General features: G+C 39.3%; 1 protein-coding gene across 1 annotated transcript; it reads left to right on the top strand.

Annotated features, from left to right (window-relative positions):
• Nucleotides 1-2,021: 2,021 nt before the first annotated feature.
• Nucleotides 2,022-17,779, top strand: MFSD4B (major facilitator superfamily domain containing 4B). Its single transcript, XM_010965427.3, is given in 5 exon segments — nucleotides 2,022-2,153; nucleotides 4,027-4,195; nucleotides 5,301-5,417; nucleotides 6,723-7,933; nucleotides 7,935-17,779. Coding segments are annotated over 5 exon segments (1,584 nt in total). The 5' UTR covers nucleotides 2,022-2,102; the 3' UTR covers nucleotides 7,971-17,779.
• Nucleotides 17,780-25,328: the final 7,549 nt, after the last annotated feature.

The raw sequence follows: 25,328 nt of genomic DNA, 5'->3' as shown, positions 1-25,328 counted from the left end.
TAGCAGCCTCTGCCACAGCAGGTGAAAGAGAAGGGAGGCATTTTAGACAGAAGGAACAGTATGATCAAAGGTAAGAAAGTGAGAAACAACATGAGGTGAGCAAAGACCTAACAGCAATTTTGATGTTGTTGGGATGCAAATAAAAAGACGGAGACAAAACAAGGTGAAACTAGAGAGATGGGCAGGGGCAGATAAAGTTGGATTTTATTTTTAAGGAGGAGTTGAAGGGTTTTATGTACTAGATTTTCATTTCAGTTAGGGGTGAAAGATGGATTTGGAGAATAGAAGACGAGGGAGAGAAAAGCAATTAGGAAGTTGGGGCAACAGTCTTGGTGAGATGGTAAAGTTTTAAAAGTAGTTTGTGATGATACGTACAGAGTAGACGCCTGATTTTAGAAATATCTATAGAAGTAAAATAGGCAGGTCTTGGTGATAAACTGAAGGGAGAGAAAGAAGGAAGCATCTTGGTAGCATCTCAGATTCCTTACGTAGATGACTGGGTGGATGGTAGTACCAGTATGGAATGCCACAGAGTAGGTACAGATTTATTGAGGAAAAAGATGAGTTCCGTTTTAGGTGATAAAGATGAAATATTGTGAAGTTTGATACTCCTACAAAATATTTTTTATTTTATTAAACCTCAGTATGCCAGTAATAGTATGTTACTCAAGTCAAAACTCTTTAGTATGGCATACTTAACAATTTGAACCTAACCTACCTCTCCCATATCATCTTCTATTCTCTTTAAAATATGTATTTTTAAAGAGTTGAAACTTTTGTTTCAACCACATTAAACTTTTCTCAGAGACATTCCCTGACTCTGAAAAACTAAAACAGGTTCTCTTAAATCATAGCATCTGGGTTGCAAGGGAAATGATGCGACTCAGGTGTGCATAATCTGGGAGCCTAAGTGGATGAGCGGGAGAGTAATCAGGTGGAAAAGAACATTTCAGATGGATGATAAAGAAAAATATTTACACATTTTGAGGCTGTGGTCTGTGTGGTCGAAGAGCAAAAGAAAAAAAAAAGTTGGGAGTAGGATACAGAAGATAAGGCCTTTCTTTCTCCCCTGGCATAACCTTATTCGGGGACTGCAAATGCCCTGTTCCACTTCCTTACAACAATGCAATTATTTGTAGGGACTGGGTTGAGAGCGTGCTTGAAACCGCAGCTTTGGTTCAAGATGTCTTCCTTTAATTACTGTTACACTGTTTACATACAACCACTGATTCGCTGACTGACCAAGGGCAAGCTGCTACTTTCCGTGACTCAATCCTCCCATCTATAAAACGAGGATAACATGGAATTTAAACTGTTCAGGAGGATCAACTTAGATAATACACTTACATACGTGGTTCAGCAAATATTATGGAGTAACAGATGAACGACAGATCAAGAGACGACAGAGCTCACAGGAACTAGGGCAGGAGTTTTAGAAAGTTGTATAAGGGACAGACCTTGAAGTTCCTATGCCCCCCAGGAGACCCGGGAGCGGACGCGAAGCCATACCTTGCATTTCTTGACCCCTACTTCCTCGTGACGGTTTGGCTGCATCTTAACTACTGATTCGTCGGGTCCCAGGCTGCAGCTTCAGCGAACTCCGCCACAAGGCGCCCGCCCGCAGGGCTCCGCGGGTTCAGCTTCGCGTGATGCTGAAGCCCGAGCGCGACGTCGGGTCTCCTGAGCAACGCTACTAACTTCCGGTTTGAGGCGAGGCCGCGGTTGGCGAGAGACCACATTTCCGTTACGTGAGCCGCGCAGGCGCCCTGCGTGTGGGAGGGCGCGCGCCCGCGGCCTGCTACACCCGGCGCGTTCCAGCGCTTCCCCTCCTGACTAGGGCCGCCTCCTGGGAGGAGGCGCCAGCGGGGACAGCCGGGTCTGGAGGCGCCGGCTCGGGGCAAGGCTCCGAGTTTCCGAGGCTCCGCTGAGAAGCCGGGCAGCAGCAAGACCGCTGCTCGCGAGCCGACAAGCTGCAGCTGGAACTGGAACCCCGTGGGGCCGAGGCCCCGGCTGCCGGGCAGCGGCTCCTTCAGGCCGAGGCCCCAGCGGAGAATGAGCCGCAGGCAGTGGCGAGCTCCCGCTGGAGCGGCCGGGCCGGGAGCATGCTGCGCTGGTTCATCACTGTACTCCTGTGTGCCTCCTTCCTGGGGCTGGTGAGAGAGCCGGGTCTGGAATCCTCCCATGCGGGAGCGTGAGCAGGCGTCCTGCAGGGAACGCTGCTTTCTGCACTCAGTCTCGTCTCCGCTACTTGCAGACTCTGTGACCTTGGACGCTTGAATCTGCCCGAGCCTCAATTTTGTAATCTGAAAAATGGGCACAGTTGTAATCTTAGAGAGTTATTGTCCAGTGTGAACTCGTTTTTCCTTAAATATTTTTCCGGCTCCAGCAAACCTGCCTACCTCTCCTCTGTGGGGTTGAGGGATGCAAAAAGGTTTTGCCAGGTCTATAGCCGCTGCCCCACCCCTCCCCTTCCCACCAACCCCCCCAAATTATTGCACAAATCTGTTTTTCTGGTATTTCTTCTTCATTGATCAGATTCACCCCTTATTTTTAACAGGTGGGGAAATAGACCCAAAAAAGGAAAGTGACTTTTCCGAATCATACAGCTGGTTAAATGGACCAGGAATATCTCTTATTCTGCCTACAGCCTTAAGTGAAACAAATTTTCAGGTCCTTCAGTGTTTTTCTTAGAGCAAACTCCAAGGCTGGAAGCGCCTTTTGGCAACCCCCCGCCCCGCCGCGATTACCTTACTCCAGAACCCACCCCCCACCCCGTCACTTGTCTTAAATATTGAGATACTGTGTTGGTGGGAGAGTGAGTCCTCTGAGCAGAGTCACCTCTGGTCACTTAGTGTCTTTCTCTGAGCCACACTTGATTCTTAAGAGTATTCAGATTTAAAGAAAAGTCATTGCAGACGCTTGGTAAGGCCTCACTGTGCCAGGTCTGTTGTCAAGTGCTTTGCAGGCAGGAATTAATTTGGTTAGAACTGGGCCTCAGCCTTCCCTCCTGTAGCAGGCTTTTACTCTGCGCCTCTGCCCAGGCCTGCCCTTAGCTGGGGACTGCTCAGGCTTGGGGAGGGGAGGGGCTACATTCAAGCGTTTAGAGCAAAGCAGTGCAGTTAGAATCACTTATTTTTGAAATGTAGACCGATTGGAAACATTTTTTTAAGTGTCCAACGAATTTCCTATGAAAGCCAACTGTAACCCCTAATTCCTGCTTATATTACATCACCCTTGTATAAAATTTTATTTTTAAACTCATTGCATATATGTGTATGTAATACTCTCTTAGAGAGGCCTTGCAGACTGCTCCTGAGACTTGGGTTTTCTTTGAAGAAAAATGTAGATTTAGAAATGTTCAAATTGTTTATCTCTTGCATGTTGTATATGTGTAATTCAGAGGAAAGACCCCATCCAGGAATACTGCTGTTTTAACAACATCAAAAAATGGGAATAATATTTTGATGGCTTGATAACAAATTTTGTTTTGTTTTTTGAGGGGGTGGGTAATCTGGTTTATTTATTGTTTAATGGTAGTACTGGGGATTGAACCCAGGACCTCTTGCATGCTCAGCATACACTCTACCACTGAGCTATACCCTCCCCCTGATAACTTAAATTTTTAATGTCAAAATTCTTGTGATATTTGTACATGCAGTATACTATACAAAACTATTTCAAAAAATTTTTAATGTTACATTTTACTGTTCATAGAAAGTACTATAGTCTTTCATGGTATTGTTAAAAAAGGAAACAGAATTGCAGCAAAAAGCCAAAAGAATTAAATTTAAAAAAACAGAGTTGTCAAAACTAGAAAAACAATAGAATTTGGCACACCTGAAATAGGAGTCTGTAGCTCTCGAGTACTAGTATTGTCATCATGAATGTATCCTGACTGTGGAACTTAATCTCCTACATTACATTGAAATCCCCTCCTCCATTTTTAATACTGAAAAAAAAACTACTACATAGATAGATATTATTTTAGTAATTGTAAGTAAAAAGTTCTGTCTTTTTAAATTTTAGGGAATGAGTGTCGCTATTCTGGGACCCACGTTTCAAGATTTGGCAACAAATGTGAACCGCAACATCAGCAGTCTTTCTCTGATTTTTGTGGGCCGTGCCTTTGGATATTTGGGTGGCTCTGTGATTGGTGGAGTTCTTTTCGACACTATGAATCATTTTCTACTTTTGGGTAAGTAAACATCAATTTTAACTTCTTTGTGACTTTCAAGGAATTTACAGTTTGTTTTTAAATATGAAATATACTAACGGGCAGAATGGTTGACAACTTAAAGGTGTACTATTTAGGCATCCTCAGAGGAAATCAGGTTTCCCTGGTGTCGGCTTTCATCTTGTCAGTTACTGGGAATCCATGCTAGACTGCTCTGGAAATTTGGATTGGTCCTAGCGTGCGTTAGCAATCCTTAGCCTTCACAATCTGCACTGTACTTTAGGCACCACTGCTGGATCACATACTGGATGTCCAAAGAGCTCTGCTTGTCAAGGTTTAGGGCAGATCTCCTAGGGCCATCATAGATCAGAATGAACTCTTTAAATTTGCCCAGACAAGACCTAGGACTGAGAATGAAGGTGGGAGGACATGGTGGGTGAAATGATGAAGGCTAAATTTTTGTCCCTCCTGCCCCATGTTAATGATGACCCCAGATCTCTCTACCTCACCCTTGAAATACACTGCAAAGCTTTTAGCTTACTCTTTTTTGAATAAATGTTTAAGGGAAATCTGGATTAATGTGATAAAATGGCTTTGGAAGTAAGGAAAATAATTTACTATTGTTGATGAATGAGTAAACAATCCCTCTGATTTCCAAAGTGGGTTGAAAGAATATATTTCTTACAGTTCCCTCCCTGTTCCCCAAACTAATTTATTTAATACATTTCTACTACAAACTACTGTAGTAATTGCATTTAATTTTTGTCTTTTTTATTTTTTACCTCATATCTAATAATCTCTTTAGGTTCTTAAATATGAAACATTTAAATAAATTTTGAGCTGTCTGTTTTGCTATAAAATTTTGCCTCGTGGTATAATTTATAGTTTGATTATTAGCAGTACTAGGAATGTATTTATATTAGAATAACTTATATTTTTTAGTCCATAAAGATGATTAAAAGCTTTTAAATTAACTATTAGTAGAAGCTGAACCTCTCATCTACTCTTTATTACTCAATTTTAATTTGACCTGTCTCACATTTTTGAGTCTTTATGATGTTGACGTGATCTATGACTCTTCCCATGAATGTTGTTTTTTATAGCTGACCTTTACCTTTCTTCTCAGGGATTTCGATGTTTGCAACTACAGTTGGTCTTTATCTTGTTCCATTTTGTAAGACCGCAGTGTTACTGATTGTCATGATGTCCATCTTTGGTGTTTCAATTGGCATTCTGGATACAGGTTAGTGAGCCCTCCATCTCTGGGAGTAGGGACTTTCTACTAGAAAAAAGTATATCAGATGATATTAAATCATCACTTGCAGTGTCCCCTAAAATGACACACTGATCTACTGAGTTGGTCATGAGGTCTCCCAGTCAGAACCACCCTTCTGGCAACTACTCTTCTTGTCAAGTAGGGTGCCGGTTGTGGAGCAGCTAACCACAGGGTGAATTCAGAGAATTTTGGTCTTTGAGAGATTGTTGATTTACAGTATTCAAACAGGGAAGCCACCCCCACCACTACCCCCGACTCCCCACCATGTGGGCAAATGAGTGAGCTTTCGTCTGGGGATAGAATATTATCATTGCAATATGGGAGGAATTGATGGGTTAATAGGTAAAACCAAGTTTGGAACCATTACTTGGCTGAGGAAGCACAGAAGCAGCTATCCAGTTTAAAATGCACTCTGCCTTTTGAACCAAGAGAAACCTGTACTTTGTTATTTTCCTTCTTTTCTTTTTCTCTCAAAGTTCCTGTCCTCCTGCGGGAGATCATCTCTTTGTGTCTTGAAATCTTTTAAAACATACTAAATAACACATGTGACATTTGTTCACCCCTAAAACCAGCTTTGTCCCTCTCTTCCCTGCTCTACTGCTTTTTGATAGATTAGGGAAATATTTTTTACTTTGGACTTAATTTGGTTGTGAAATTACAGGATGGAATTATATAAGAAAACATAAGACTTGATATTTCTTGCCTTTCACCTTGTAGCTATACAGGCAGTGTAACTGCAGATGTTAAAGAGTATTCTTGTTCCTTGTTTCCTGTAATGGGCCCAGCAGAATCCTATACTGTTCAAGTTCCTGAACGTGTGTTTCACATCTGCTGTATACATAAATAATTTTCCTCAAGTGGTTGCCAGTTGCAAGTGTGGAAGGATTTGATAATTTGGCCACTATCTGATGGCAGTATATATTTAAAGTATTTATAAATAAATGTATAAATAGCCTCCCCTCCTAAGCCTGCTGTTAGAACAGCATTATGAAAAAAAAAAAAGCCTTAGGCTAATGTGCCTGGCTCATTAGTAGTGGCTTACTAGCTTGTAGACTTCTATTTGTGAGTGTGTGATGTTACAGTGCTTAGAGTTCTCTGGTGTTGTTGGGATAGAGTTCCTTAATCATAGAATTGCCTTAAGTGCAACACTTGATAACTTAGAATATTATAATCCTTGTGCCATGTAAAATAGACTCATCTTCTAATAGTATTGAACTATTTTCTTTACGAAGTTACTATGATTAAATCATTCTCCCCGTCTTTCATTGGTAGGTGGTAACGTCCTAATCTTGGCTATTTGGGGGGACAAAGGAGCCCCACACATGCAGGCCTTACACTTCAGTTTTGCCTTGGGTGCCTTTTTGGCTCCACTGCTGGCTAAGTTGGCACTGGGCATGGCGGTGCCTGCTGAAAACCACACAGAGGCTGACTTTAACCATTCTGCCTTCAACCAGTCACCTGAAGCTGACTCAGAACCTCTACTTGGAATACCTGATGATATGAATTTACTTTGGGCTTATGCTGTTATTGGTGCTTATATTTTTGTGGTTTCTCTCTTTTTATTCATTCTGTTCTTAACAAAAAGCTCCAAGTGGGAAAAAGCAAAAGTGTCTGTTCAGAGGTCTCGAAGAGCTAAATATCACAACACCCTTCTTTGTCTCCTTTTCCTGTTCTTCCTTTTTTATGTTGGAGCGGAGGTAACGTACGGCTCTTACGTTTTCTCATTTGCAACCACCCATGCTGGCATGAAGGAAAGTGAAGCAGCTGGGTTGAACTCCATCTTCTGGGGGACCTTTGCTGCCTGCAGGGGCATGGCAATCTTTTTTGCTACGTGTTTACAACCTGGAACCATGATTGTGTTGAGCAACATTGGCAGCCTGGCTTCATCTTTATTTCTGGTGCTTTTCAACAAAAGCACAGTTTGTCTCTGGATAGCAACTTCAGTGTATGGGGCCTCAATGGCAACCACGTTTCCCAGTGGTGTGTCTTGGATTGAGCAGTACACGACCATCCATGGGAAAGCTGCAGCATTTTTTGTAGTCGGTGCTGCCCTGGGAGAAATGGCTATTCCTGCAGTAATTGGAATTCTTCAAGGAAAATACCCAGGTTTGCCTGTAGTTTTGTACACTTCTTTGGGGTCATCAGTAGCCACTGCTATTTTATTCCCTGTGCTGTATAAGTTAGCCACCTCACCTCTTGATCGTCAGCGAAAGGAACACAGGAAAAGCGAGGACCAGAAAGCTTTGCTCTCTGGCTCTGGGCTAAATGACTATGAGGAAGAGAATGAAGAAGAAGATGCAGAAAAATGGAATGAGATGGACTTTGAAGTGATTGAAATGAATGATACAACGAGGAATTCTGTAATAGAGACATCTAGAAATATTTTGATGGAGCCCACAACTGAAGTCTCCAACCAATCCTACTCAAATGTGTTAATGTTTGAGTCCTCTCCAGTTAATACTGGCAAGTCCCCTGGGAACCACCTTGCAAGAAACCAGGACAAAAGGGACTAATGCTTAGAGGAGATGGATTATTTACTGACTTCCTTGAGTTATCACCAGTTCTAAAGAAACCAGTCAGAGCAAAGCATAACAGATTTTCAACATGCTTTGGGGATCAAACTTTCTAGGTCCGAGTATACCAAATGCTGAAAAGTTTTGAAACGTTCTGTAATTCCCAGAGTCTTTCATAAAGAATCAGTGGTCTCATACAGCAGGACCTTGTTGTGAGGCTAGTGTTTGGCATGTGATTGATTAGTTAATATTTTTTGGCCTTCCCCCTGCAGAGCATGCAGAGAAGGCGTTTGTTTTTGAGAAGTTGGGTGCCGTCCTGATAGAATGAAGCTGTGTAGTAGTTGAATTGGTTAGCTGAACAAAATATTAGTCATCAGTATTCTACCAGGGAAGTTGAGGAGAGTCATTTCATAAAAGAGCATCTTTGAAAATGGACATAGATTTTTATTAATTGCTTTACTCTGTAGCGTTGGACCAAAGAATGCTAATGACTCATGATTTCTGATTTCTATGAAGAGAACACAGAACAGGACCCTAGAGACCTGACTTTAGGCTTTCACAGATGCTTACTTGTCTTCTGACCCTGTACTCAGTTATTTAACTTATGTAAGCCTCATTTATCTCATCTCCTGATCTGTGATTCTGAATGAAAATAAGATGACTTTCAAACTAGGAATCCATAAGTTTTGAAGTTTGTGCAAGATGTCTTCTAGAAATTAATATAAGTGCCACCCCAGTCTTCATTTTAAATGAGAAGTGAAAAAAATTGATAGCTTTAAGAATGTCTACTGATTATGAATACATGTCAATTTAAGAGACTCAGTGTTTAATACTTTATTTGAATTATTTGAATAATTATCTGAAGAATACATTTTTAGTACTGTATTTCATTGATTCTGAGATGCACCTTTTTCACATTTTTAACATCTCTAAAATCAGGATATGTGTTAAAATCAATGATCATTTAACATTGTGACTAAACTTAATTGACATGTTTTTTCCATTTACTTATATAAAGTAATGTTGCATTTTACAGTCAGTGTCTTAGTTTCAGTGAAATATAGTAAGTAATTCAATAATGGAGATTATACTATTTTTACAGACATTTAAAAAAAAAGAAGTTATTTTTATATGCTAATTTTCTCTGATTATGTTCAAACTGGATTTAGAGATGCCTTGTTCTAATTTTAAAAGCTGTTTCAGAGTTACTGTGCTAGTAGTAGGGCTGTGGACATGGTCTCCTGAGGTTCTTTGCCTACCTCAGTAACAAAGTCTGGATCTGAGACTTGCCAGGAGTTGCTCCTCTTTGAGTCTGGTTGGTAATCACGTTGTAAGCAGTGTTAATCAGGCTGCTAGTTTAATTTACAGTGAGACACAATCTTTTCTAGTGATTGGAATACTTGTATCACCCATCCAGGCCTCCTCCTCCCTCAGTTTGAAATACTTGGGAAATGAAAGTAATGATGAGAAAGTGGCTTGGAGGCCCTAAGAGTCAGGGGTCATGAGTGTGGCATATCTGATGTGGGTTATCGTTTGATACATGACTGGCACTGATGACAGATTTTGTTCACTTCTTTTTACCACATTTTATGCTAAATAACACCTAATTTCTACCCGGTTATAGTATGTCTGGTTTTTCTTATCTAATTTCTATAAATTTGCCTTTGTTTTTTCTTAAGTGGAATGCAGTATCTTTCTTGACCACTGTCCATTATTGGTTAGTATTAATAATCTGACAGTTTTGGGGAGGGCTGGTGGAGAAATTAACAGTGAAAAGCCCATTCTCCTTGCTCTTTTTATACCATACTTTTCTCTTAGCTAGAACTTGGAGATTACCTTTGCTCCATTTACTGCTTTTTCTCACGTTGATGGTATTTAGGCAGTAACAGCTATTTGGCATCTGGGCAACTTGCTAGGATAGGGATTGTACCTGCAGCATCTACATTTAAGAGGTAAAAATGCAACTCAGGGAGAGACGGTAATATGAACATGGCAGAAAATTTGGAAACCCATGAAAAATGCATTAGAATTCTATAAAGCAAAATGTGAATGGCCATATGAGATTATAGGTATTGTTAAAGTTTGCTAATGTATTTCCATATTGGAAGGATAAGACTTAGTACAATTCCAAGAATTAGCATTCATCCTAATAATCAGTTCTTGGTTAAGTGTCTGCTGAAGTACAAGTAACCAATACCAAATTTTTCTATTGCTGAGTAACAAATTACCACAAATTTAGCAGCTTAAAAACAACAGGCTTTTTTTTTTTTTTTTTAAGCCTCACGATTTCCTTGAGTTGGGAATTTGGGCACAACTTCACTGAGTTCTCTTCTCAGGTTCTCACAGGGCTGCAATCAAGCTGTTGGATAGTGCTTCTTTCTGGTGCTTGGGCTTCCCTTCCAGGGCCATGTGGTTTTTTGACAGTATTCAGTTCCTCGCTGCAGTGGGCTGAGGTCCTTGTTTTTTGCTCTCAGCAGACACCAGTCTCAATTGCTGCAACCTCCCACAGATCCTTGCTGTATGGGCCTTTTATAGGTCCTCTCACAACATGGCAGCTTATTTCTTCAAAGCCAGCAGGAGAAACTCACCGGAACCTGCTAAACTGGAGTGAGAAGGAGTCACAGATTCTGCCCCAAATCAAGGGGAGAGGCTAATATAGAGATGTATCTGATTAGGGGTCACCTTAGGATGTGTCTTCTGCACTCAAGTACCTGTAAAATCAAGGTTCGGGGAGCCAAAAATTTTGAGCTGGGGGAAAAAACCTTCAGCAGGCACTGAAAGTAATTATAGATACAGGCCGTTGAACCTATTAGTGTGGGGATGGAAGACTCCCTACAGGCCAGGCCAATAAACCTGATAAGTGAGAATCTTCGTTTTGCATGTGGGGCACTGGAGGGGTTAACTCGGAGTTAGGCTTTTGTTTTTTTCTCTTGAATTTTATTTTATGTCATTTACCACTGTGCTTTTTAACCTGTTCATATGCAGCATAATATGAGGGAAATAGGTAAATTTCAGTTTAATTATATTTTCATAGTGAAGTCCAGGAACACTTTGAGAGCATTTTTCAGTTACTCTGTTATTTCTTTTAAATGTTTTTTTGAAAATCAGTTTTTATTATAAAAGTAATGAAGATATAAGAAAAGGTCATGGTAGAAGATTAGGGAAGCACTTGAACATATAAGGGAGACACATAAGTAATCATAATCTTAAACATCTAGAAAGTTATTTCTAATCAACTTAATTTCCTAAGCAAAGGGTACAGTGTAAGAAAAAAAATTCCTTCTACCAGATAAGTTATCAGAAACAACTTGAATTTTGTGTCCAGAGTACATTGACACTGTATTTGGTGGACTGGTTTTTAGTTTGAAGAATTATAGTTTATTAAAAACAAAACCAAAAACAATGTAGCAACACACTCCTGAAAAATATGTGAGACCCAGATTACATGTAAAATGATTTTGTTTGAAGTAGATTTATTAAATAATCAGAATGGATTTTTCATAACCAGAACTTTTGGTTTACCATAGCAATGTATCATTCAGTCCTGCCACTTAAAAGTTATTACTAGAATAGAGCTTAAAATTCTTAATGTAAGTAGCTGTATTCTTCTGGGATGCCCTGTTTTTGTGTTTGTTAAGTGCCCTTGTTTTTTTCATAGTGTTGCAAATATGTTTGTGTGCATTTGCTTATGTGAACCTGGGTTTGATTTTTTCTTATACTATGGAAATGCAGTGGGGATAGAGGTGATAGGGAGGGGATACAGGAAAGCTTACTGTATGATTCAAAGTTAATTAAAAATATTCTTTTTTTTGTTTTTGTTTCTTTTTTCTTTTTTTTTAAGTTGGTTTTTTTTTTAATAGGGAAAAGTTCAAATATATTATTTTGTTGTACTCTTTGAGGATCAAGATTCACCATGATATGATTGTAATTTGTCTTTTTTTTTTTTTTTCAATGGAGGTACTGGGAATTGAACCCAGGACTTCCTACATACTAAGCATGTTCTCTACCACTGAGCTATATACCACCCCCCCCAGAAATGTTCTTTTTTTAATTGAAAATTTTACAGAGATTATTGTAGATGCACATGCAGTTGTACGTAGTGTTATTTTTCAGATGTGCTCAGTCTGCAAGGGTGGAGAGTTAGACAAGTGCTTCTCATACTTCAATGTGCATTAGAATTGCTTATTAAAGTACAGATTCTCATTTAGTTGGACTGGGTTGGGGACTGAGATTCTACATTTCTAACAAGCTCTTAGGTGATGAGGTACCTATTTTTCCAGTGTCTTCATTGGAGAAATGTTTGTTTAGGTCTTCTGCCCACTTTTTGATTAGGTGTTTTTTTTTATTTATTGAGTTATATGTGCTGTTTGTATATTCTGGAAGTTAAGCCCTTGTCAGTTGCATCATTTGCAAATATTTTCTTTCATTCCATAGGTTATCTTTTCATTTTTTTGATGGTTTCCTTTGCCGTGCAAAAAGCTTGTAAGTTTAATGAAGTCCCATTTGTTTGTTTTTGCCTTTATTTCTATTGCTTTGGTAGACTTCTCTAGGTGAACATTGCTACAATTTATGTCAGAGAATGTTTTGCCAATGTTCTCTTCTAGGAGGTTTATGGCATCTTGTCTCATGTTTAAGTCTTTAAGCCATTTTGAGTGTATTTTTGTGTATGGTGTGAGGGTGTGTTCTAACTTCATTGATTTACGTATGGCTGTCCAGTTTTCCCAACACCATTTGCCAAAGAGACTGTCTTTTCTCCATTGTATATTCTGCCTCCTTTGTTGAAGATTAGTTGACTGTAGGTATGTGTGTTTATTTCTGGGCTCTCTATTCTGTTCCGTTGATCCATATGTCTGTTTTTGTGCCAATACCATGCTGTTTTAATTACTGTAGCTTTGTGGTATTGTCTAAAGTCTGGGAGGGTTATTCATCTACCTTTGTTCTTTTTCTTCAGTGTGGCTTTGGGAATTCTGGGTCTTTTATAATTCCTTATAAATTTTAGGATTATTTGTTCTAGTTCTGTCAAAAATGTCCTGGGTAATTTGATAGGGATCCCATTAAATCTGTAAATTGCTCTGGGTAGTACAGTCATTTTTAACAATATTAATTCTTTTTTAATTTATATTATCTTTATATTTCCTTTATCAGTGTTTCATAGTTCTCAGCATATAAGTCACCTCCTTGGCCAGGTTTATTCCTAAGTATTTTATAATTTTTTTTATGTGATTTTAAAAGGGATTCTTTTTCTGCTTTCCTTTTCTGATACTTCATTGTAAGTGTAAAGAAGTGCAACAGATTTCTGTATGTTAATCGTGTAACCTGCTACCTTGCTGAGTTTCTTTATCAGCTCTAGTAGATTTTATGTGGAGTCTTTAAGGTTTTCTATATGTAATATCATGTCACCTGCATGTAGTGGACAGTTTTACCTCTTCCCTTCCAATTCAGATCCTTTTTATTTCTTTTTGTCTGATTGCTATGGCTAGGACTTCCAGGACTTTGTTGAATAGAAGTAGTAAGAGTGGGCATCCTTGTCTTGTTCCAGATTTTAGCAGGAAGGCTTTCAACTTTTCATCATCGAGTGTTATGTTAGCTGTGGGTTTGTCATATATAGCTTTTATTATGTTGAGGTATGTTCCCTCTATACCCACTTTAATAAGAGTCTTTATCATGAATGGGTGTTGAATTTTATCAAGTGCTTTTTCTGCATCTTTTGATATGATCATGTGGTTTTTGTTCTTTCTTTGTTGATGTGGTGTATCATATTGATTTGCATATGTTGAATGATCCTTGTGACCCTGGGATAAATCCTACTTGATCATAGTCAGTGATCTCTTTTATACGTTGTTGGATTTGGCCTGCTAATATTTTGTTGAGAATTTTTGCATCTATAATCATTGAAGATACTAGTCTATAATTTTCTTTTTTGATAGTGTCTTTGGTTTTGGTATCAGGGTGATGGTGGCTTCATAGAACGAGTTTGGGAGTGTTCCCTCCTTTTCAGTATTTTGGAAGAGTTTGAGGAGGATCGGTAAAAGTTCTTCTTTGTATGTTTGGTAGAATTCCCCAGTGAAGCCTTCTGGTCCTGGACTTTTGTTTGCAGGGAGTTTTGTTTTGTTTTGTTGTTTTTTAATTACAGATTCTATTTCACTTCTAGTAATTGGTCTGTTCAAATTATCTATTTCTTCTTGATTCAGTTTTGGTGGACTGTATGTTCCTAGGAACTTGTCCATTTCTTCTAGGCTGTCCAATTTGTTGGCATTTAATTGTTCATAGTATTCTCTTACAGTTTTTTGTATTTCTGTGTTATCAGTTGTAATTTCTCCTCTTTCATTTCTTATTTTGTTTAATTGGGTCCTCTCTTTTCTTATTGGTAAGCCTAGCCAGAGGTTTGTCAATTTTGTTTACTCTTTCCTTTCTGACCTTTATTATTTCTTTCCTTCTGGTGACTTTAGGTTTTGTTTGTTCTTCTTTTTCTAGTTCTTTTAGGTAGTAGGTTAGGTTGTTTATTTGAGATTGTTTTTGTTTTTTGAAGAAGGCCTGTATCACTGTGAACTTCCCTCTTAGAACTGTTTTTACTGCATCCCATAGATTTTGTGTGGTTGTGTTTTCTTGAGTTTGATTTTTAGTTAGGTATGAATAGTTTCATATGTAATGATTTAAAATTTTGTAACACTGAATTTTTATAGTCAAAGAGAATTATTTTTTGTTTTCCAACATTTTCCTGTTGTCACTGTAATTATCTCTTGTCCTAATCCAGTTTTCCCAGAAGAGACCAGCTATAGGAAGAGAAGAAACACACACTTTTGTTAGTATTGCTTTAAACTCTAGGCACACTTTTGGCCCAGTATAATTAGCTTTGTATCACCCACATACTGAATAAATGAACTCATATGTCAGGCATCTACCTCACAGTTTTATTATCTCTGGTTCCAATTTTTGTTCGGTCACTGAGCAAGTGTTTGAGAATTTACTTTGTGCTCGGCACTGTAGGCTATTTTTTTTTTTTTTTTTGAAATGGAGGTACTGGGGATTGAACCCAGGACCTTGCGCATGCTAAGCATGCACTCTACCACTGAGCTATACCCACCCCGCTAGACTGTGTTAATGAGCTTTTTCTCCTGTCCTTGGAGTACCGAGTATCATTTTCATGTAGTTTTGATCCCAGTTTTCTGCCAAATAACTGGTCTTGTGTCATATTTTCCTTTGTTTATAAACACAGAGACCCCTCTGGCCACCTTGGATCCAGACGGTGTGTGGTTGGGGAACCATGGGCTGAAGTGGGCCTAGAGACTTCAGGAGCTGGGCCCAGTGCTGCAGCCAGGCTCCTCTCTATCAGTTTCTCCAAGCAGCTCTGCCTCTCTGTGGGACTTCTCCCTATCCTCCTTCCTTTTGGCCCTTTCTCTGTGTATATCTGGTCCAGATTCCAGAAGGAACCTGTCTGACTGACTTGAGTAGCTGCCGTTGCCCTTATTGGGCAGAGTCCAGACTCAGGAGTTGCTGATCAGCCTGTGATTGGGCCCTGCCTTGGATCAGTGTCTGTTGCCCCCATCCAGAGAGTGGCCACCTCAATGTTCCTCCCCACACTACTGAGTCAGAAGCTGTTATAACCAAAAAGGTAGTTCCCCCGTCTGCTCTGTACCTAGGATAGTACTGGGCTTAATGAATATTTGCTAGTGGATGCCTGAATGGGATACAGATTGTCAGGCTCTGGGGTTAACTGTCTTGGTTCATGTTTGGTTGGTTGGTTGGTTGGGGGAGGTAATTAGGTTTACTTATTCTTTGAGGAAGTATTGGGGATTGAGCCCAAGACCTTTACCTCTTGAGCTATACCCTCCCCCCATGGTTCATATTTTGAATCAAAATTGGAAAAACAAAATTACACCAAATTACAGGCCTTTTTTTGGAGATTTTATTAGATAAAGTTAGTAGTGGACTATTGGATTTCCACCAAGGTAAAAAGCTCTCTCCTAACGGAGTATCATTTGTGCTTGAGTGAGATACAAGAGGATTCCCAGTTTGCAAGAGATCTTGTTACAGCTCTAACCTCTGTGGACCAGAAAGATTTTAGATCCAAGCATTTCAGTCATTTAAAAGGTATCTACTGACATTTACCATGTTCAGTAAATCAGCCCTGGGAATATAACAGAGGACAAAACAGATGAGATTCTTGCCTTCATTGAGCTTATGTTTTACTGTTTCAACTAAGATTTGCTATGCCACCCTTTCTGTTAGCTGGAGTCAGCTTATTGTAATAGATTTTACCCAGTTCCAGAAAAGTCAGTAAAATAGCTGAGCTCTTGTTTTCTTGGTGTGTGTTTGTGTCTGTTCATTTCCAGTATTTTTATATGTAATCTTTGGGGTCATTCTTAATTCAGAGTTTTATAAAAATTATTTAGTACAGTACAGTTGAGGTTAATATTATGAAAATCTGCTGAAGAAGCTACAGCAGAGGAGTCTGACATCAACCTTGGAATTTGTTCAGTAAGCCAAAGGACGTGTTTATGGTTGAACCTGATGTTGGGTTACACCTCCAAACACCTGTAGGTTAACTGAGCAGGTTTTTATTCCTCAGCCATTTCACTTATCACTTGCAGAGAACTTTCTCCCTTTAGGAGGGGACTATCCAGTTCTGAGTCCACACACTCTTTGGGCCTTTAACCTCACGGAAACAGACTCAGAGGTGGAAGCATTTAGGAAAGGAAAAGTTTACCTACAAGAAAGCAAGGGAGGGCTAGCTTACCAGATGAAAACACAAGTAATTTCAAGGAAAAAAGCAAGACCTGCCAAGGTTCCCAAGTTTGCATTAGTCTGTCCGTAGTGGAAAAGCAGTAACTCTCCCACATGATTATCTTATTCGCACAGGTCGTGACAACTTGTCAGACATCAGTATAGCAAAAATCAGGTATAAAATTGCTTTGTTAGGGAATCTGTGTTTGTGGTTTTATTGTTTTTGAGATCAGAAGCAGTTAGATGACCCTGTTACTTGCAGTTTGTCTCAGAGGGTGACATGTCTTCTGATTGTGATATGAGAAGAGCTTACTGAAGCAGGGCAAAGTGACATTTTGCTTCTACACCCTCCAGAATCCATAAGCTCCAGGAGGAAAAAGGGCCCAAGGGAGAAACATGATTGCAGCCTTATTTCTGTCTCCTGGTCAAGTGATGAGCCTTTGCTCCAGTGGTTTTTAACCCTGACTGCTGTTAGAATCACCTTGAAGTATTCAGAAACTCCTATAGCAGCATTTTCACTTAAATAAAAATTTAATTGGTCTGTCATGGAGCCTGAGTATTGATGTTTTTAAAAGTACCGCCGGTAATTGTAATGTGTGGTGGAGGCTGAGAACCGCTGCTTTTATCAGTGCATAGTACTGGAACTTCTCGTTACAGTGGTTTTTAAAGGCCAGCTTACAGTTTGGTTATGTCATGCTTCTTTTATAGATGCTTGAAATTCTGTGCAATTTCTCTGAAGGAAAAACGGAGAGGAAGAGCTCTCCTATTTCCTGTTACCTCCATTGCTGCTTGGTCAGTTAAAGGAGGTCATCGATACTGTTATTTGAAATCCTGCCCAAAACCAAACCAAACCTGGACCTTTTGGAGATTGCCCTTCAGACAGGCTTTTGCTGATCAGTTTTGATTTGTGTGTGCTTAATGGGGGAGGAGTGGTGATCTTGTAGATTTATTACATCTGGGTTTAAGACTACTCACTGTTTACATGGCTTTGTACAATGTAAAACCTTGTTTGAATAAAATGTTGATATAAATAAATACTGATGCTGGTTTAAGATATGTGTCTCATTTCATGGATGTTAAAAAGTGAGTTTGGCGTCTCTCCAAAAATTAGTCAAGGATATTTCTAGATTTTAGATTGTGAGTACTCCAAAATGTATGTGATAGTTGTATTTGGTTCCTAAAATGTGAGTAGTATTTTATTTCACTTTACATGGATGTTTTAGAAATGACATCTAACATCTGATGACGTCTACCATTTTTGGCCCTTCAGCTTCTCTTACATTTATGACCTAATTTCTAAACTTACAAGTCCACCAAAGAAGTAGGCACTAGCTGCATATTTTAGCTAGTATTTTACTTGAATGATACTTCCCTAATTAAGAGGATTACAGATATGTCTCTGTTTCACAATGAAGAGGAAATTATCATAATTGCACATTGGGTGGAAATTGGGCTGCTCTCCTTGCTTCCCTGATGTACTGGGCCCAGCAGCTGAGAGCCTGCCTATTTTTTAACTTGTTTAAAACAACTATAGTGGTAGTTCGGTTAAATGCTTCTAATTTGGATTGTGATTCAGGTGTACAGCAACCTTTCCACCCCCTTCATGCTTTACTGGAGTTTTGGGAAAAGATGTTTTTAAAAGTAGAAAGTTTAGGTTGAAAGAAACTAAGTAACCACATTCTCCCTTGTCTAATCAGAGCGGTTATAAGTGACATTCCGGGTGCTCTTATTTGACTGCTGCTATCTCTGCTTTTAGTGACCTCGGTTATAGCTGTGCAGTTCACTCTGGGCAGGGATCCTCTCGTACTTTTGCCTCATGCCAGGGACTCTGAGCAAAGCTTGGCCTTTTCTGGCTCCTCATAAGTACACACCTCTAGAAGCCTTGGCGTTAGGCCAGATATGATTTCAAGTATATCTGACTGTGATGTCCAGGGTCCCAGCATTTTCCATGAGGAAACAGGGGCTTGGCTTATTGTTACACACCCACTTTATCTTCCAGGGACTTGGCTCGGCATGAGAGTGCACTGAGTGACCGCACCACCTGCTCCTAAGGGTTCCCTGGGCTGGAAGGATGGGGTAAGAGACTAGTTCACAAGGGCAGACTTGAGGACTGGCTGGGACCCCTCTGCTACCTCCTTGGAAATGATAATGGTTTGGGGAGTGGAGTTTTTCCGTATGCTCACTACAGTAGCCATTTCATTCTCTCTCCTTTGGGAAACTTCAATGGATCCAGTAGAACATGTGACATAAACTCATATGTGGTGTGGTGGTTAAGAGGGTGCGACCTGGAGCCTGGATTTGAATTCTGATTCTGCTGCGTATTACCTGGGCGACATTGCTTAATCTCTCTGTGCCTTAGTTTTCTTCGGTAGGGTAGGCTTATTTATTAAATGAAATAGTGTTTACAAAACACTTAGCATATTACCTTGTATATACTGTTGTGGGCTGAATTGTGTCCCCCCCCCAAGTTCATATGTTGAAGTCCTAACCCCCCATACCCCAGACTGTGACTGGAGATAGGGCCTTTAAAGATGCGCTTAAGCTAAAATGAAGTCATTAGTGTGAACCCTAATCCAATATGAATGGTATCTTCATAAGAAAAGGAAATCTGGACACAGACAGAGGCAGGGGGAAGATCAGGTGAAGACACAGAAGACAGTCATCTACAAGCCAAGGAGAGACCGCGGAGGAAACCAGCGCTCCCAATGCTTTGATCTCAGACTTCCAGCCTCCAGAATTGTGGGAAAGATTTCTGTTGTTTAAAACCACCCGATTTGTGGTCCGTCGTTATGGCAGCCCTAGCAAACTAACACACTTAGTTAAGCACACAGTAAATACTAGCTACTGTTACAACTTTTAATATTATTCCCAAGCCACTCAACCAAAGAAAGAATAAGGCAGCCACAAATGGGGAATTCTGATCAGAAAATGGTGTTCACTAGTTTAGTAAGAGACCATCTACGAAAGGGAAGTAATAGAGTTTTAGATAACTGTTGTGGTTGGGAGCCAGGTGGGACACCCTAACTAAGCTAATGAGGTTTGGGTCACAGGACAATTAGTTGTCCTGGCAAGTCAGTAAGAAGACATAGGGCTGGGAGCTCTTGCACCTGCCCTGGGAGTTCTCTGCTTAGGCACCAGGCAAAGGGTGGACTCCCTTGGACCTGACCAAGCGGGTGGGATAACTGGAGCCCACTAGCAACAAAAGAGTGAGCAACAAGAGCACGCGGTTGGTTTTAACAGGTAATATATGCATGTAGTGATACTCAAACAGTACAAAGGTAAATTAAAAAGTAAATGTTATTCACCCTTAACCCCAACCCCCATTAAAACAATCTTTCTATTTTTGTGCATCTTCTAGAGACATCTCCACATATACACAAATGTGTTTATATGTATATATATACATATCTAAACTGAATATAAAGTACCCTCTGCTTGCTTGCTTTGTGATTTATTTCTATTGAGTTGTCATTGACATACAACATTTTATTAGTTTTTGGTGTACAACATAATCATTTGATATATGTATATGTTGTGAAATGATCACAATAGGTTTAGTTAACATCCATCACCACATAGTTATATTTTTCTTGTGATGAGAACTTTTAAAAGATTTATTCTCTAAGCAACTGTCAAATAGACAATACACTATTGTTAACTACAGTCACCAAGCTGTACTTTATACCCCTGGACTCACTTATTTTATAACTAGAAGGTTTTACCTTTTGACTACTTTCACCAATTTGCCTACTCCTCATCCTGCACCTCTGATAACCACCAATGAGTTCTTTGTATCTGTGAGTTCAGTTTTTTGTTTGTTTGTTTAGATTCCTCATATAAGTGATATTATATAGTATTTATCTTTCTCTGTCTCACTTATTTCACTTGGCATAATTCTCTAAGGTCCATCCATGTAGTCACAAGTGGCAGGATTTCTTTCTTTTTTAGTGACAAATATTCCACCACACACACACATCACATTTTCTTTATCCATTCATCTGTCGTCTGTCATCTGTCAATGGACATTTAGGTTGTTTCCATATCTTGGCTATTGTAAATAGTGCAGCAGTGAACATGGGAGTGCAGATCTTTTCAAGAAAGTGATTTCCTTTTCTTTGAGCAAATACTCAGGAGTGGAATTGCTGGATCATGTGATAGTTCTATTCTCAATTACGAAGGAAACTCCATATTGCTTACCATAGTGGATGCACCAGTTTATATTCCCACCAATGGTGCACAAGTGTTCCCTTTTCTCTACATCTTTGCCAATAATATTTGTTATTTTTTTACCTTTTTGGTAACAGCCATTCTAACAGATGTGAGGTGGTATTTGTGATTTTGATTTGCATTCCCTTGATGATTAATGATGCTGAGCACCTTTGCCAATAACTGTTGGCCATCTGCATGTCTTCTCTGGAGATTTATCTACTCAGATCCTCTGCCCATTTTTTTTATTTTTAATTTTTATTAGAGTATGCTTGATGTACAGTATTATATCTTATAGGTATACCACATAATGATTCACAATCTTGAAAGATTACACTCCATTTATAGAATACTGGCTATATCTCCTGTGTTGTATCATTGTAGTTTATTTATTTATTTATTTAGGGTGGGAGGTAATTTATTTATTTTATTTATTTTTAGAGGAGGTACTGGGGTGTACTTGTGCATAATATCTTGTACCCTTTAATCCTCTACTCCTGCACTGCCCCTCCCCTTTCCTCTGGTAACCACTAATTTGTTTTCTGTATTTTTGAGTCTGTTTCTTGTTATATCCACTAGTTTGTTTTATTTTCTTAGATTCCACATATGAATGATATCATATATTATTTGTCTTTGTCTGACTTATTTCACTAAGCATAAAGCCCTCCAAGTCCATCCATGTTGTTGCAAATAGCAAAATTTGTTGTTTATTATGGCTGAGTAGTATTCCATGATATATATGTATACCACGTCTTCTTTATCTAGTCATCTGTTGATGGGCACTTAGGTTGCTTCCTTATCTTGGCTGTTATAAATAATGCAGCTATGAACATTGGGGTGCATGTATTTTTTGAATTAGTGTTTATTTTTTCATATATATATAGTATATATATACATATTTTATATATATATGTATATAATACTCAGAAGTGGAATTTCTGGGTCATATGGTAGCTCTATTTTTAGTTTTTTGAGGAGTGTCCATTCTGTTTTCTATAGTGGCTGCACCAGTTTGCATTCCTAACATCAGTGTGCTGGGATTCCCTTTTCTGCACATCCTCAACAACACTTGTTATTTGTGGGCTTTTTGATGGTAACCATTCTGGCAGGTGCGAGGTGATATCGATAAGCTCTGCATGAGAGGCTTGCTGGGTAGAGTATTCTCGGTTGTATGTTTCTTCCTTTCATTGCTTTGAATACACGGTGCCACTCCCTTCTGGCCTGCAGAGATTCTGCTGAAAAGTCAGCTGATAGTCTAATGGGAGTTCCCTTGTATGTAACTTGCTTTTTTCCCTTGCTGCTTTTAATATTCTCTATCTTTAGTTTTTACCATTTTAATCACAGTGTATCTTGGTGTGTTCCTCTTTGGCTTAATCCTGTTTGGGACTCTTTGTGCTTCCCAGGCTTGGATGTTTCCTTTCCCAGGTCAGGGAAGTTTTGTTATAATGTCTTCAAATGTGTTCTCAGCCCCTTTCTCTTTCTCTTCTCTTCCTGGGACTCCTGTTATGCAAATAGTGCACTCATTGTTCTCCCAGAGATCTCTTAAACTCTTCTCATTTCTTTTCATTAGTTTTCCTTTTTTTTTCTGCTCAGCATCAGTGATTTCCACTAGTCTGTCTTCTAGCTAGCTCATTGGTTCCTCTGTATCATTTAGTCTACTGTTGATACCTACTAGTGTATTTTTCATTCCAGTTATTGTTCTTTATTTTTTCTAATTCTTTGTTAAAAAATTCTAACCTCTCCCTCTGTGCATCCATTCTTCTCCCGTTACTTGATCATCTTTACATTCAATACTCTGAATTCCTTTTCAGGTAGATTGCCTATCTCCACTTAGTTCTTCTAGGGTTTCATCATGTTCCTTCAGTTGGAACATGTTCCCCTATTGACTCATTTTGCCTAACTTGTTTTTATTTCTTTGTATCTGGCAGGTTGGTTTCATTTCTTGACCTTGGAGAACTGGCCTTTTGTAGATGTCCAGTGTATCCCAGCAGAGCACCCCCCTCTTAACACCAGAACTATATGATCTAAGGATGCCCCTACATTGGCTGTGTGGCCCTTTCTGTTGTGTACTAACTATTGTGTTCTGTCTGGTAGGCTTGGTTGGCTGCCAGGACAGTTGGTTGCCAGGCCCTGCCTTGTGTGGAGGCTGCCAACTTCTGGTTGGAGGGGCTGGGTCGTGAGGCGGCTGGCTGAGGAAACTCATTTTATAAACCAGAGAGTTCCTCTACAATATAGTTTGCTTTGTAAACCACTCTTGGAGCTGGCCAAAGTTCTGAGGGTGAGGAAACGAGAGGTGCAGTGGGTTTAGTGCTGGCTTACAACTCCATCCTCCGATCCCAAATGCTAGAAACAATTCATGACTACTCTCCTGTATAAAGCTTTTATTAAGCAGAACTCTGGGGTATCAATGGTATGAGGATTCATTCATTTTCATAAAACCAAAAATGGTTAAAGGCTAACAAGCTTCCTCACATCAGGAGAGAAACGGGTGTTTAGCGGGTAGCAATGAGTAAAGTGCCTTTGGCAGACTGTCTTCCAAGAGGTGTAGGTCACAATGACAGACATCAGGACACATCCAGCCTGAAAATAGTGAGTTGTGCACTGTTGCCTTACCCCGCCTTCCCTTTTCATGGGAGAGCCCTAATAATGTTGTTTATAGCTAGATTTATTCCTACTTTATAAAATCGTATATGTGGCTACTTTAAGAAATACTAGTCTGAAATTGAGAAATCAATTTAAATCTTATTTGCTAGGCCTTGAAGGAATATCCCTGTGCTTCAGTTATTATGAAAATGAAACAATGGAAAGTAGACGGGAAGATCAAGGTGACACAGCAAGAGACTCCATAAGGTGCGGCTCTGGGAGAGAATTTGGGTCATTAGGACAGCATGTTGATGGCAGAGAATGTGCTTTTTTTCTGAAACTAACAAGGACATGTCCTATGACAGTTGGCAGGACTGAATACAGTTTTCAGACTCTCTCCAGCCCTCACAGAACTACTTCCTCTAAGAATTCTTTATAACTGCTCTTCTGTTCACATTTTAATCTGTTTTTCCCCAATCTATTGGCCTTCTTTACAGACACTATTAGAAAACTGAAGTTCATATAGAATTGAATATTACATGGTTCAGCATTTGCCCGTTTCCCTCTGTTGACTGGGACTCCTGTGGGAATGAAGAGGGAGACAAAGTTGTAAGTAGCTTTTGTTAACACTTCACATCTAGGGAAACACATTGGTGGGAAGTGGTCAGAATGACAGAAAATGATGTTTTAACAAACTTAAGGGAATGTTTAATGAGATTGTTTCTAAAGCATTACTGAGAAAATTAAAGGGTTTTTTTTTTTTTTGGCAGTATGGGTGAAAAACAAAACTTTATTAATAGCTGTTCTAAAAGAGGGGAAATAATTATGAAAGTATACTGGAAGCACCTTACAAAATATTTTTTGGTAAAACAGGGCCGTGTTTCAACATCCTCACAGGTAACAGTTACTGAAACAGCAAATGAATCGCATTAAAAAAGGCAGGCAACAGACTCTGAGGACAGAGTTACAGGGGAGGCATTCCCCTGCAGAAGAGGGAACCAGAGATAGGCCAGGTCCCTAAAACTAGTTTTGAGCTTGTTTTGGGCACTTGTGTTGAATACCATTTGTTAGTTTGGTTGTGTCCAATTATAAAGAGGTTAAGAATTATTATCCTGTTGAGACTATTGTGTCCAGCTATTCTGATGAGAAAGATGATGTAAGTGTAAGTCTGAATAGCACAGAACTTAGAAAAGGGAAAGTAACAGAGAAAACTTCATCAATGGTCACCCACGCAAGGGTAAGAAAAACCTAATTTTGACGACTAGCTCCAGCCTCCCAAATGAAAAAAAGATGTACGGAAGTAGGGCTTTATTATGTCTCCACAGGACTTAGGAGAAATATGTGCAGAGACATGATTTATATCTCTTTGAGTACATATTTACCATATAATTTTCAGAAAACAAATCCCCCCAGTATTTGTAAGTACTGAATTTGGCCATGGAAGACCTGTTTCTGGTGCATAACCAGAGGAGCTTTCTATCTTAAAATGCATTTTTTTTTCTATTGAAAAAATTGGCATTGTTAAGTCTTAAAAAAGTACTAGTATAATTTTTGCTTGCCCTCTTGAAAGTCCTGGCTTCAAGGTTAACTATATCCAAGTGAAAATGAACACAGAAGATCTACTAGGATGGAGAGTCTTAGAACTCTGAAAGGATGAGAAATAAACTTTTTTCCTAGACTAGTTTTGCTGCCATTTTTATAAATCTTAAAGTTTTGGTATGGGAACTGCAACATCAATTAGGATATGATGAGTTAAATTTATCTTATTAAAATTCAGAAAGCATAGGGAAAGATGTAATGACATAAAACAGATAAAGATAATACTGTTTATAGCAAGATAAAACCACACTGC

Source organism: Camelus bactrianus, chromosome 8 (assembly GCF_048773025.1).
Source record: "Camelus bactrianus isolate YW-2024 breed Bactrian camel chromosome 8, ASM4877302v1, whole genome shotgun sequence".
In the NCBI taxonomy this organism is placed as follows: Eukaryota; Metazoa; Chordata; class Mammalia; order Artiodactyla; family Camelidae; genus Camelus; species Camelus bactrianus.
Note: the sequence above shows the minus strand (reverse complement) of the source record. Positions and strands in the feature narration are given on the sequence as shown.